The sequence below is a fragment of the Vulpes vulpes genome, chromosome 5, assembly GCF_048418805.1.
Source record: "Vulpes vulpes isolate BD-2025 chromosome 5, VulVul3, whole genome shotgun sequence".
NCBI classification, from domain to species: Eukaryota; Metazoa; Chordata; class Mammalia; order Carnivora; family Canidae; genus Vulpes; species Vulpes vulpes.
In genome coordinates this window covers 134382717-134396156 of record NC_132784.1, presented here as the reverse complement: position 1 = coordinate 134396156, position 13440 = coordinate 134382717, and the positions used below count along the sequence as shown (strand labels likewise).

The 13440-nt window shown below is 39.3% G+C and overlaps 1 protein-coding gene across 2 annotated transcripts in view; it reads left to right on the top strand.

Annotated features, from left to right (window-relative positions):
- Positions 1 to 13440, top strand: part of LANCL2 (LanC like glutathione S-transferase 2) — a 48791-nt gene that overhangs the window by 396 nt on the left and 34955 nt on the right. The window contains exons 1-2 of one of the 2 annotated variants that reach the window (XM_026006694.2): positions 53 to 376; positions 9347 to 9464. In XM_026006694.2, coding sequence (XP_025862479.2) covers positions 9404 to 9464 — 61 coding nt within the window. In that variant the 5' untranslated portion in view covers positions 53 to 376; positions 9347 to 9403. Of the gene's footprint in view, positions 1 to 52; positions 377 to 9346; positions 9465 to 13440 lie in introns of those variants that run through there. The other variant, XM_072760087.1, reaches the window with a different exon arrangement.

The following is a 13440-nucleotide window of genomic DNA, read 5'->3' as shown; positions in this document are numbered from 1 at the left end:
GACGTCAGCAGCCGGCGCCCGGCGCCCGCGGGCCCTTCCTCCCCGAGGCGGGCCGGGTGGCGTCCGCAGCGTCCCTCGGGCCGCCGTGTGCCGGCCGCTGCTGCCGTCGAGATGCGCGCTGAGGCCCGCGCGGGGGAGAGCCGGGCTGGGGGGCGCCGGGGGCGCGCGGGCCTGAGGGGAGCGGCCTCCGGACCTGCGGCGGGGCGCGCCGTCCCCCGGGGACTTCCGGCGTCGCGGCCGCGGACGGGCGCCCCGTCAGCCGTGTGGTGCGGAGCGGCCGTGGGCGCCGACGACGAGGCCGCGGGATGTCGGAGCGGACGGGCCCTGGGTGGGGCCCGGGGCGCTCCGGGGCCGCCCGCGCGACGGCCCGGCTCCGGTAAGAGCACACCATCACCTGCTAGGTTGCAGGGGGCCCGGTTTTCTTGTTTTTTGTTTTTTGTTTTTTGTTTTTTTCTACTAATGTCGGTGTTCCAAGTCTTTTTTTTTTTTTTTTTGGTGTTCCAAGGTCTAGTTCTCCCCGCTTCCCTATGTATTTTGTACTTTTACCGGCAGTCACAAGTAGCTTATGAGTAAAGAAAGAGGTTTTCTTAAATCTGGAGAGGAAAAAATACAATTAAAAAAAAAAAAAGGAATCAGCAATGTTTCAAAGAAAAAAGTCGCAAAGGAAAAAATATACTTATTTATTTACTTACTTATTAAAGATTTTATTTATTTATTCATGAGACACACAGGCAGAGGGAGAAGCAGGCCCCACGCAGGGAGCCCGACGTGGGACTCGATCCCGGGACCCTGGGGTCACGCTCTGGGCTTAACCGCTGGGCCACTCGGGCGGCCCGGAAAACAAAAAAAATTACAATCATCCTCCATTCATTTGGTTCCGTGTTGTTAATTCTTGTTTTGTCTGCATACTGGGGTTTTTTTTTCCCCCCATTAGTTCTGGAAATTTTTTTTTTTTTTTTTTTTTTTTTTTTTTTTTTTTTTTTTATGATAGTCACACACAGAGAGAGGCAGAGACATGGCAGAGGGAGAAGCAGGCTCCCTGCACCGGGAGCCCGACGTGGGATTCGATCCCGGATCTCCAGGATCGTGCCCTGGGCCAAAGGCAGGTGCCAAACCGCTGCACCACCCAGGGATCCCCTAGTTCTGGAAATTCTTACCTAGTTAACGTTTTACGATCTTAAAGTCCTGTACAATCTGTGTTCTGGACGACTTGTCAGGCTTTGCACCCTCAGACCTTCTCCGGAGACGAAGCACGTTTGCAAAAGCATCAGAGTAAATCCGTGACTGTAAATGGAAAAAGACTGAAAAAGTGACCATGGTTAAAAGATGCGACGAGAACTCATTTGATAAAGAAATGTGATTATTTCCGTGCTGTGAGGCAGTTTAGGGTAGTTGGACATACTGGTCCGTATATCCGTACACCTACACCTGTTGGGGAGGAAGACCTTCCCTCGCCCTGTGGTCCTTCCAGCTGGATTTAGGGTCAAATTGACATGAGAGAGATTAACCGGAGAGAAATCAAATTTCACAGGTGTACTTACAGGGAATCCATGCAGACAGGAGATTCCAAAGGCGGTGAGGCAATGGAAGCTTATATGAAATAAGCAGAGGTTGGGGGGGGGAGGGGTGTCTGAGGACACCAAGGGGAAGAAAGACCATTGCAAGAAAGCTAAAGGAGATGTTTGGAAAAACAAAGTTGTCCTGTTAGGCAGATAAGTTCCTTAGGTAAAAGGGTGGGAGGTCTCGTCATAGCTCTCTTCCTGTTACGGGGTCTCCTTTCCTTTTTTTTTTTTTTTTTTTTAAGATTTTATTTATTCATGAGAGATACAGGCAGAGGAAGAAGCAGACTCCATGCTGGGAGCCCAATGTGGGATTCGATCCCGGACTCCAGGATCACACCCCAGGCTGAAGGCAGGCGCTAAACCGATGAGCCACCCAGGGGATCCCCATGGGCTCTCCTTTCCAATGAAAATGTAGGCAATTGTGAGGGAGGCAGAGCTTTTCCTGTATCTGCTGGGTTTTGCTTACTTTTTTTTTTCTTTTTTATTAGAGAGCATGGCAGGGTAGGGGAAGCAGGGGGAGAAGCAGCAGCAGCAGACTGCCTGCTGAGCAGTGAGCCCAGGGTGGGGCTGCATTCCAGGGCCCTGGGATCAAAACCTGAGCCACCCAGCCACCCCTGAGTTTTGAGTTTTGGTTACTTTTAACTCAAAATGTTCATCATGCCAAAGTGGCCCATTTTGGGGCTGCCTCCCGTTGGCCCTTACCTACCCTAAAAAGGTTTATCATTTATTTGTCAATGCTTCCCATGTAATTTAACATAACAAATAAAAATATTTACTTTTACCTCTCCTACAAGGTGAGAGATAAATCCTTTGAGATTTTCCAGGGACCCTCAGAGAAATCTAAGTTGTTTTGATGTCAAAGACACCATATAGAACTTGGTTTTGAAAGTTATCAAAATGTCAGAAATTTTGAACATTGATTAATAGGATCACAGATCAGTATGAAATAATACTTAGTGGTTCACATAACCAAAGGACAACAGATGATTTTAAAGGCAAATCCAGAAGGTAACCTAGTGGGGAACAAAACTTCACTCTTGTAATATGGAAGACTCAATTCTTGCAAGTAATCAAAGTCCTGCTACAGATAAACATTAAGCACAAAAAATTACTTTGGTAAGACACAGGGTCTTTGCTTTCTGGACAGATTACTTAAAACATAAAAACAGACCTTTCACATCCTTTCTGTAGACCCAACAGTCCAAGGAAAGCATGTCCTTTTAACGGGGAGAAAACCAAATTCTAATTTTGCATGTGTATTTTTGATATTTAGACTCCTTCTTTAAAGACTTAAATTCATTCCAGCCCTAGCCCACTTGATCACACAAAAAATTCCTTTCCCAAGACTCCTTTTCCACAGCCTTCTCATCCATTCAGGTTTTACCTCTTTCTTATTCTGGAACAACTTGTCATTTTACTTTAGGACACACACAGACTGGTTTTCTTTAACAAAAAGCCTATTTTTCATATCTTTCCTTATTAAAAAAAATACATTGTGCTTTTTCTTAGCCTACTTTTGATACAATTGTTTCCTTTTAGCCTTGTTCTATTAGTCTTAATGACATGTATCGATAAGAATTCTTAACCCATAGGAACATTAATTTCTAGTGAAAACTAAGAAGTAGACAATTATGGATTCTGTTCCACATTCTGTGAATTTGTTACCTAATGAATACATTTCACAATTTCTAGAAGTAAATTCTTCCTCATTGTAAATTTTTCAGTGTGGCAAACCTATTTACCAATGGACCTCAAGTATCTTTAGTTCCTTTGTAATAAGAAGCCGAAAGATAAACATATGTTCAGTAATCAGTGTCTCAGAGTTTCAGCACTTGGCACGTATCATCCTAGTCTCCTAGCCTGTTAAGATTTCTGCTGAGAAATTCACTAATATCCTACTGGAGGTTCCTTTGTAGGTTATATATAATCTTTTCTCTCTTTGTGTTGTGTTAGAAGGTGAGAGAGGGACAGTAAAGTATCTCCCAAGTGGAGAAGAGACTTTGAGATGGGGGAAACAAAGCAGGTGACTTCATACAGTTTATAGAGTTTTATTCAGGGGCACTTACTGACAGGGGTTTGGGTGAAGGACGTCTTTCCTGATTGAGCTATTCATTCTTTAGTAAGATGCTCTTTAACCTCCAAGTATTTGAATTTCTTCCAAATTTCCTCCTCCTATTGAGTTCAAGTTTCAAAACATTATGGTTTGAAACTATGCATGGAATAGTACCAGTCTTCTGATATTGGTTGAGACCTGATTTGTGACCAGTATGTTATCTATTCTGGAGAATGTTCCAGGTGTACTCAAGAACAATGGGTATTCTGTTGCTTTAGGATGGAATATATCTGTGCAGTCCGACTGGTCCAGTGTGTTATTTAAACTCCTTGTTTCTTTGCTGCTTAAATAACCTGTCCATTGCTGTGAGTGAGGTGTTGAAGTCCCCTACTATTATTGTATTGTTATCAATGTGTTTCTTTGATTTAGTCGTTAATTGGTTGATGTAACTGACCCATCCCAACATAGGACCATAAATATTTACAATTGTTAGATCTTGTTAGATAGACCATTTAAGTATGATATAGTGTCCCTCTTCATCCCTTACTACAGTCTTTGGTTTAAAAGCTAATTTTCTTTTATAAGGATTGCTACCCTAGCTGTCTTTTAAGGTCCGTTAGCATGATTAATGGTTCTCTACCTCCTCACTTTAAATCTGTCGGTGTCTTTTTGTGTAAAATGAATCTCTCATTGGACAGCATTTGGATGGGTCTTGCTTTTTTAATCCAGTCTGATACCCCATGTCTTTTGATTGGAGCATTTAGCCCATTTACATTCAGAGTAACTATTGAAAGATATGCCATTGCATATCAAAGATATTTAGTGCCATTGTATTGCCTGTAAAGTCCCTGTTTCTGCAGATTGTTTCTGTTTATTTCTGGTCCGTGTTATTTTTGGGCTCTTTCTTCTCTTATAGGATCCCCTTTAATACATCATGCAGAGCTGGTATAATGGTCACAAATTCTTTTAATTTCTGCTTGTCCTGCAAGTTCTTTATCTCTCCTTCTATTCTGAATGATAGCCTTGCTGGATAAAGTATTCTTCATTACATATTTTTCTCATTTAGTGCCCTGAATATATCATGCCAGCCCTTTCAGGCCTGCCAGGTCTCTGTGGATAGGCCTTCTGTCAGCCTAATGTTTCTACCCCTGTAGGTTCAGAACCTCTTGCCATGAGTTGCTTTTAGGATTTTCTCTACGTCTGAAATTTGCAAGCTTCCTTATTATATATTGGGGTATTGATCTGTTTTTATTGATTTTTTAGGGGGGGGGGGCTCTTTTCTACCTCTTGGACTTGAATGCCTGTTTCCTTTCCCAGATTAGGGAAGCCCTGAGCTGTGATTTGCTTAAATATACCTTCTGTCCTTCTCTCTCCTTTTCCTCGAGGACCCCAATAATGCTAATATTGTTTCATCTTATGGTATCGCTGATTTCTTGAAGCCTCTTCCCATGGTCTATCAGTTACTTTTTCCTCTTTTCTTCAGCTTCCTGCCTTTCCATCAACTTTTCTTTTATGTCACCTATTTTCTGCTTCATTTACTCTAGCTGTTAAAGCATCCAATTCAGACTGCATCTCAAAGCATTTTTAATTTCGACCTGATTAGGTTTTATTTCTGTACTAAGAGATTCTCTGGTGTCTTTTATGCTTTTTTTCAAGCCCAGCTCGTAACTTTATAATTGCTATCCTGCATTCCATCTCTGACATTTTCTTATATCCATATCAGTTAGATCTGTGGCAGAGAGTATTACCTCTGGTTCTTTCTTTTGTTGTGAATTCCTCCTTCCAGTCATTTTGCCCAGAGAGGAATGGATGAACAACAGGACAAAATAAAAATTATCAACCATGACTCAAGTGAAATACACACTAGACAAATCCAAAGAGGTCAGAAGCCAAAAAGAAAGGAAAAAGAAATAAGAAAGGTGGACAAAACAGGGTGATCCACTTGATCCTGGGTTTATTTTGGTCCGTGTGTTAGAAGACATTAAGCCCCAAAATTGTAAAAAATGCAAACTTACATATATACAAAAATAAAGCTGAATACAGTGAAAGGAAGCCAAAAAATAAATCTATAAAATGTAAATGTAAAAAAATGAAAGTTAAGACTTAAAAACAAAGAATTGGTAAACTAGTTGATAAGGAGAAAAAGGAAAATTTTAATCTGAAAGATAAATAAATGAGAAAAATCTTCAAATAATATATAGTATTTTCCCCAAGCGCTGGAGTTTATAGTCTTGTGTGCTCTGTAAACTTGATATTCCCTGTTGTTCCAGCTGGTCTTCTCGGGGAGGGACCTGCTGTGCTGATTCTCAGGTATCTGCCTGGGCAGAGTTGCACCGCCCCTTGCCAGGGGGCCAGGCTCTGTGTGAGTTTCTACTGGTTGCTCTATGTGGCTCTTGTTCCCTGAAGACTTTCTGAGCCTCTTTAGAGGATGAAAATAAAAGTGGCCAGGCCTGATCTCCAGCCCCAGAGCTGAGAGATCATGGTCCCCTTTCTTCAGTAAACCCTCAGGGATAAGCAGTCTTCACTTCTGGTGCATGCCCACACTGATCCTCCCGGGGGAAGGTGAAGGGTGGCAGTGTTTCTGTTCTTTGCAGGGCTCTCAGAGGGAGAGCTGTCGCTCAGTCATGCCTTGGTTCACAGTTTACGGCAAACTGAGCTGAGAGGGTCCCCCTCCCCACTCCTACTTGCTGACCCTAACTGGTTTCCCTGTTTCAATGCTTGGGATCTCTGCCAGCTTAGGCACCCCCATTCTTTCTGAGACCTCAGGGATCCTGAGACCACACTGTCCTACCTAGGATCCTGCCCCACTTCACCACCTGAGCACCTTTTAGGCTGGGATGTCTCTCACTGGAGCAGACTTCTAAAAGTTTCTGATTTCATGTTCCTCAGCTGCATCATTTTCTGGTAGCCAGCTTATGGAGGTTCCCTCCCTCTCCCTGTCAGTTATCTTTTGATATCCCCTCAGATTCACTTCTTCGCACTTCCTACCTTGCAAAAAGTGTCACTTTTCTATTTGTAAAATTGCAGCGATTCTTTTCTTACATCTCAGGTTGAATTCATAGGTGTTCAGAATTATTTGATAGTTATCTAGCTAAATTTAAGGTACCAGATGAAGCAAGGTCCCCTACTCTTCCCACCTTCTTGCCTCCCCTCTGTCCTTTCTATATTTTCTTGTAGCTCTAAATTTCCTTAAGCAGCCATTTTGAATTCTTTATTGGATAAATCATACATTTTCATGTGTTTGGGTGTGGTTAGTGGAAGATTATTGTGATCTTCTGGCTATGCCATGTTTCCTTGATTTTTCATTAACCTGATGGACTCCAGAACACATTTGCAAGAACTGTAATCTTTTGTGCCCTCTGCTCTGGGAATCTTGTATGCCACTGCCCCAAATTTCCTCTTTTCCCCCAGTCATGGAACTCTCTCAGTAATGTTCTGGATGCCATGAGAAAAAAAAAAAAAAATGAGTCTCTTCAAGCAGAGTCCTGCAGAGATTTGAAAACTGGGCATTCATTCAAGGGCTCTCTCCCTTTTCCCCATGGAGGTAACAGTAGGCCATCTATTTAACCCTATGCTGTTCCACCTTAGGGAAGAGATGATGCTGATAAAGACAAGGTCTTACCCAATTTAATGTATACAGACTCATTTTTTGCTCTTTAATAGACTGAACTTTTCCTTTGAAAATCTGCACTTCCCCAAAGGTTTTCTGATCTGAAATTGATTGCTCAGCTCATGGGGGTGGGGTGGTAGGGGGCAGGGGAAACAACTAGTCCACAGTCTCCTGTAGGTTCCACAGCCAGTACCAGAATCTCTGCTTATTTCCAGATAGACTGGTGGGCTAGACCTGCCACAGGTCCCTTGGTGTAAGGTGTTGGGTTCGACAACTCACGCAAAAGCACTTCTGTTTGTAGATGGATGCCTGATTTTTATTGTTAAAGGGAGGACAAAAACAAGGGATACCTAATCTTAATGCTGCAGTGATGCTGATATCACCCTGGTTTAGGTCTTTAATGTTTATCTATTAATTTTTTCCTGAATGTACACAAGAAGTTTCTGGTTCAGACATTTATTATTTATCAGACAGACCATAACCTGTAAGTGGCTCCATGTGCCTCAGGTCTTCCCTGTGGGACAACACATGCAGCCAAGTCAAATGTTCTCCATATACAAAGTCTATGTGTTGTAGGCAAATAATGAAGAAAATTAACTTCTCTCTGCTTTTTACAAATGGAAAAGAGGCAGTTGTCTTCCCTTTTCCTTCTCGGAGAGTTTCATTGGAAATATTATACTCTGAGTCTTTGGAATGTAAATAAATCTCTCTATGAAAAAGATAAGCCTGTTTGTCGTCAGTTTTGCAACTCTGAAATGTCTCCCTGTTCTAGAGCTTCATCCCCCTGAAACATAAACACGTACCTCCTGGGTTCAGTAAACCTCTCTGGACTTCTTACAGCATATACAATTGTAACTTAATTTCTAATACTTGCTTTTAGTTTAGTCTAAAATCCCAAATTTCAGTAAAATCTTCCCTGACAGCTCTAGCTGTGCAGTAATGCAAAAACATGTGCCCCTATGAGACTACAGAGAAAATTTCATTTTAACAAGTTAGTCCATCAGTAAAATGCTTCAGTCATAAATTTGTGCTAATAACAGAACTACAAAATATAGGAAAACAAAAGATAGACATTAAAGGGATAAATAGAAAATTCTGTGATCATAGTCATGGATTTTAACATATTTTAGCAGTTTCTCTGGCAGCAGACTTTTTTTTTTACATTTTTTTAAATTTAAATTCAGTTTGCCAACATATAACAACACCCAGTGCTCATTGGCAGCAGATTTCTAAAAAATCATCAAATACATAAAAATCTGAACACTATCAACTACTTATTTAAGGATATTGCTAAATTGCTTTTGAGAAAGACTACCAGTGAATAAGAATACTTGTTTCCTTAGCTCTTAGCAGCCTTGGGACTTGATATTTCTAAATTTTTTTATTATTTGTTATTCTAATAAGGCAAACTATGGTACTTTTATTTATTTGCATATCATTAATTGCTAAGTAAACCTTTTTTGCATGTTACTTGATTTTTTTCTTTTTTTAAGGTACATCAATAATTTTAGGTCTATTTTGGTATTGTGGTCTTTTTTTTTTTTTTTTTTTTTACTTAAAATGTTTAATATTGCAGATATTTCCCGCTTGTCATTAATTTTTAAGTCATCTTTCTCACGTTCTTTAAATTACAGAAGTTAACATGTTTGTGTAGTCAAATCCATCTTTTTTAAAAAATGGTTTTTTACTTTGGTTTCTATAACTAATTTTTTGTAATCCTGCCAATGCCTTATAGTCTATATAGGGCATTATCTTATTTAAAAACTTACCATATAAAAGCAAGGTAGACACCTTCTAACCTATGAAAGATTGAAGTGGGCCAGTTAATACAATTTTTCTCTCTTATATTCTGACAACTTAGATTATTTTTTTAAATATTTTATTTATTTATTCATGAGAGACACAGAGAGGCAGAGACACAGGCAGAGGGAGAAGCAGGCCCCATGCAGGGAGCTCAACGTGGGACTGGATCCTGGATCCCCAAGATCATGCCCTGGGCTGAAGGCAGTGCTAAACCGCTGAGCCACCTGGGTTGCCCAACAATTTAGATTATTAAAGTATTCATTACAGTATTGCCATATTGTTATGCAGTTTAAATATCTATGTTCTTTTGGTTCTCAGATCGTTCAGAATTTCACAAAGCGAATCCAGACCAAAATCAAAGATCTTCTACAGCAAATGGAGGAAGGGCTAAAAACAGCTGATCCCCATGATTGCTCTGCTTATACTGGTTGGACAGGTAGGAATGTGGGATACAAGTAATTGGTATGCTCTATTTTGCGATTATAAGAATTTAAAATTTTTCTTTTAAAATGGTGAGATTTTATATTCTTTAAATGAAATCTTGAACTTCTTTAGTGACACGATGCTTTGGAGTTTCATTTATAAGGAAATCTTTTCTGCTTGAAGTTTGTTATTAAGTATATATATTTTTATAGCATTATTTATTTGGCCCAATATATGGGTATCTCTGAAAATGCATAATAAGAAAAACTTGCCCTGGGGTCAGTTTTTTGTTTGCCTTTATTACTTTGATCTTTGCAACAAGTTGTAGGATATGACTTCTCTTTTATGCATAAACTGTTTAACCTATTGCTTGTACTCATTCGACTCATTTGTATGCATAAAGATGTTGAATTTAGTGATAATTGAATAAGCAACTTGTCGTACCCTATGTCAAAAAACTTAATTTCAGAATTAGATTTCCATAACTAATCTTTGCTCTTATTATTTTATCATGTAACCAGAACATTGTAATAACTATTTAGAGAATATAAAAGAAATAAAAGACCTTCTTCTGAAAGATTAGACTGCAGGATGATTACCACTATTAACAATTTACATATCAATATATAGCCCTTGTTAAGTTTTTATGGTTTAGTCAATCAACAGCATAGACATAAATTTTCATGTTAGAATCACTGAGAACTGGTACCTGCTTTCACAGTGTACAACCAAACATGACAGCCTTGGTCTTTTTTTGTTTCATTTTTATATTTATTTCTGTGATGTTTTATTTGTATTTGCCTATTATGAATACAACATTTACATAAAGATATTAGAATTAAATTTTCCCAACTATTAAACCCAGAAAGACATGGATCTAGTTCAATTTAAAGAGCCAAAGAAATTTATCTTAAATGTAAATTTAGATAATTTTAGCTAACTTGAACTTAAAAGCAAAGAGGGACATATTTATGTATTTATTAAGATTTTATTTATTTGAGAAAGAGGATGAATGCACAAGCTAGGGGGAAGAAGCAGAGGGAGAGAGAAAGGGACAAGCAGATTCCCCAGTGACAGGACATGGGGCTGGATCCCAGGACCCAGAGATCATGACTTGAGCCGAAGACTGATGATCAGTCTGACTGAACCACCTAGGCACCCCAGGATGGATATTATTAAAAATAACATAGATATTATTAGCATAGATTTCCCCTAAAAAGTATTTTACTTAAAACATTTCTTGTTGAAATAGGGGATTTAAATCCATGATTATTATTAGGTCCTAAATTAGCTGTGCATCAGAAACAGTCAGAGGGCTTTATAATAAACAACATATTATCTGCAGCCATCCCAGAGTAACTACATGCGGATCTCTGGCAGAGGAGTCCAAGAATCAGTATTTCTTAAAAATCCCCATTTGTTGTCATCTTTTGGAATCAGTGATAGAGCCAGCATGGAGGTGTTTTGTGTGAATGGTTAAAAATAATATTTAGGGCTTTGGAATTCAGGTAGCACTATGGAATCTACTTACACCCACACCTACCTTTCTTTCTAAAACCATGCAATCAATACAAGAAGAATGAATGAAGCACTCACAACTTTTTTTTTTTTTTTTGGCAAAATTGTGAAATAGAGAATATACCAAATAATAATAAAAAACAAATAAAATCCAAAACACTGTGGAAAGCCACCAAGTGACCCATAGGTAGCAAAATGTATTCTGCAATTCCCCCTCTCCCAAGTCAATAAATAATTATTCTCAGAAGGATGACACACACACTCGGGGAATTTTTGAGGGTATATCTGAGCGTACAGTGGACAAGAGAGGCAGAGAAAAAAGATTTGGAGAGCATTCCGGGAAAAGAGGTCATAGAATTTTTTTAAACAGCATCCTTCTACAAAAGGGGATTATTGTATGCGGCAGGAACTACATCCCTTATGGCACTGGCTAAGAAGATAATCAGGAAGGAAATGTCATTGGTAGGAGCCCTCGTGAAACAAGTAAGGATATGAGAACCAAAGGAAATCTGGTCACCACAAGTCACCATACACAAATAAACTGTCACTCAGTAAGAAAAGGATGCCCTTGAGCTGAAAAAAACTAAGAAAGCTATCCTAACACTTTCCCTCTTTTAGAGAGTCTTCCTGTTGATAGTTAATTCAGAAAAATTCACCTAATTCAAACTTAAGAAAAAATTCAATTGTATACATAATATTAGAAAAAAACAGAATATCACATTTTGGCAATGGAAGAAAAATCACCAGGAAAATGCCATTACAATGTGGGGAAGAATTGCAGCATTTTCAACATTAATTTTGGAACTTAATTAAGCAGTTGAATCACAAAACAGAAGTAAAGGAGCCCCGAAAGGAGATGGCAAGACAGTAAGATGATGTGAAATGAGAATTGTAAGAACTAAGAAATTGAAGGAAAAAGTAAAATCACTTCAAAAATGAATTCTAAGTGACAAGGGGCTGAAGAAAGAACTGACACTAGAAGAAAGAAAACACAGCAGTTTACTGGAGAAAATCACAATTTCCTGGAGCAGAGATCCCCAAGAAGGTACATCCGTGGGAACCAGTGTGGGGATAAGAGATTTAAAGGTTAATTGATGAATTGCTAGAGGCTCAGTGTGAACAAGCAGGAGAATAAAATGCCTCTAGGTATACCCAGTTATAAGGACGCTTCTTCACTTTTGCAAGTTTAATGCCAGAAGTTCTCTCAGGTTCTCACTATTGATATTGGGGAGAATCCCTTTGTGCTTCTGGAGGTGGCTGGAAAGGCACCCTTTGGAATATGCCAGAGCATTCTGTTTTTCTTCACCAGACCCACCCTCAGGAAAAACTATTTTACCAGAGCCTAACCTAGTGGAATTTTATTGAAGCCAGACATCCCTGCGGGGAGGGAAATACCTGACTCCACCCTGCTCTGGCTGGGTCTGGGGAAAACCCAACTCCAGCCCCTTGTAACTGCTATCCTGTCCAACCTACAGGGAGGAAAACACTGAGAAGCACTAGTAAAAGTCATCGTCCAGGGGCACAGCTTCACCAAAAGACTGAGATGAGACCTAATCATAGGACCATAGGATGCTGCTACTTCCCTATTCCTCAGCGCCACGTTACTAAAGGACTGGTTACTGAAGTTTCTAGTACATTATGTCCACCTTGCAATAAAAATTTACAAGGAATACAAAAAGGCAAGAAAGAAAAAGAAAAGAAAAGAAAAGAAAAGAAAGAAAAGAAGAAAGAAAGAAAAAAGAAGAAGAAAGAAAGAAGAAAGAAAGAAAGAAAGAAAGAAAGAAAGAAAGAAAGAAAGAAAGAAAGAAAAGAGAATTAAAACAGTTTGAAGTGACTAAGTAAACATCAGACCCAGAATCAGCTATGGCAGGAATGTTGCAATTATCAAACCAGGAACTTTCAAATACTATTATTAATATGCTAAGGGTTTTAGTGAAAAAAGTAAACATGTAAGAATACATTAATAATGTAGCTAGAAAGATGGAAATGTTTTTTCTTATTAAGTCTCTATTTAATAAATTCCAGTTAGTGTAATATTATTTTCAAGTATACAGTATAGTGATTCAGCATTTCCATAAACACCCAGTGCTCATCACAAGCTGTTCACTCCGTAATCCCCATCACCTGTTTAACCAACACCCCTGCTGACTTTCCTACTGGTAACCATCAGTTTGTTCTTCATATTTAAGAGTATTTCTTTGTTTGCCCTCCTCTCTTTTTTTCCACTCTGCTTGTTTTTTTTTTTTCTTAAATTGCACATGAGTGAAATCATGTAGTATTTGTCTTTCTCTGACTTATTTTGGTTAGTATATCTTTAGCTCCATCCATGTCAATGCAAGTGGTAAGATTTCATTCTTTCTTATGGCTGGGTAATATTCCATTATACATATGTACTCCACACCTTCTTTATCTGTTCCTCAGTGGATGGACACTTGGGCTGTCTTCATGTTTTGGCTGTTGTAGATAATACT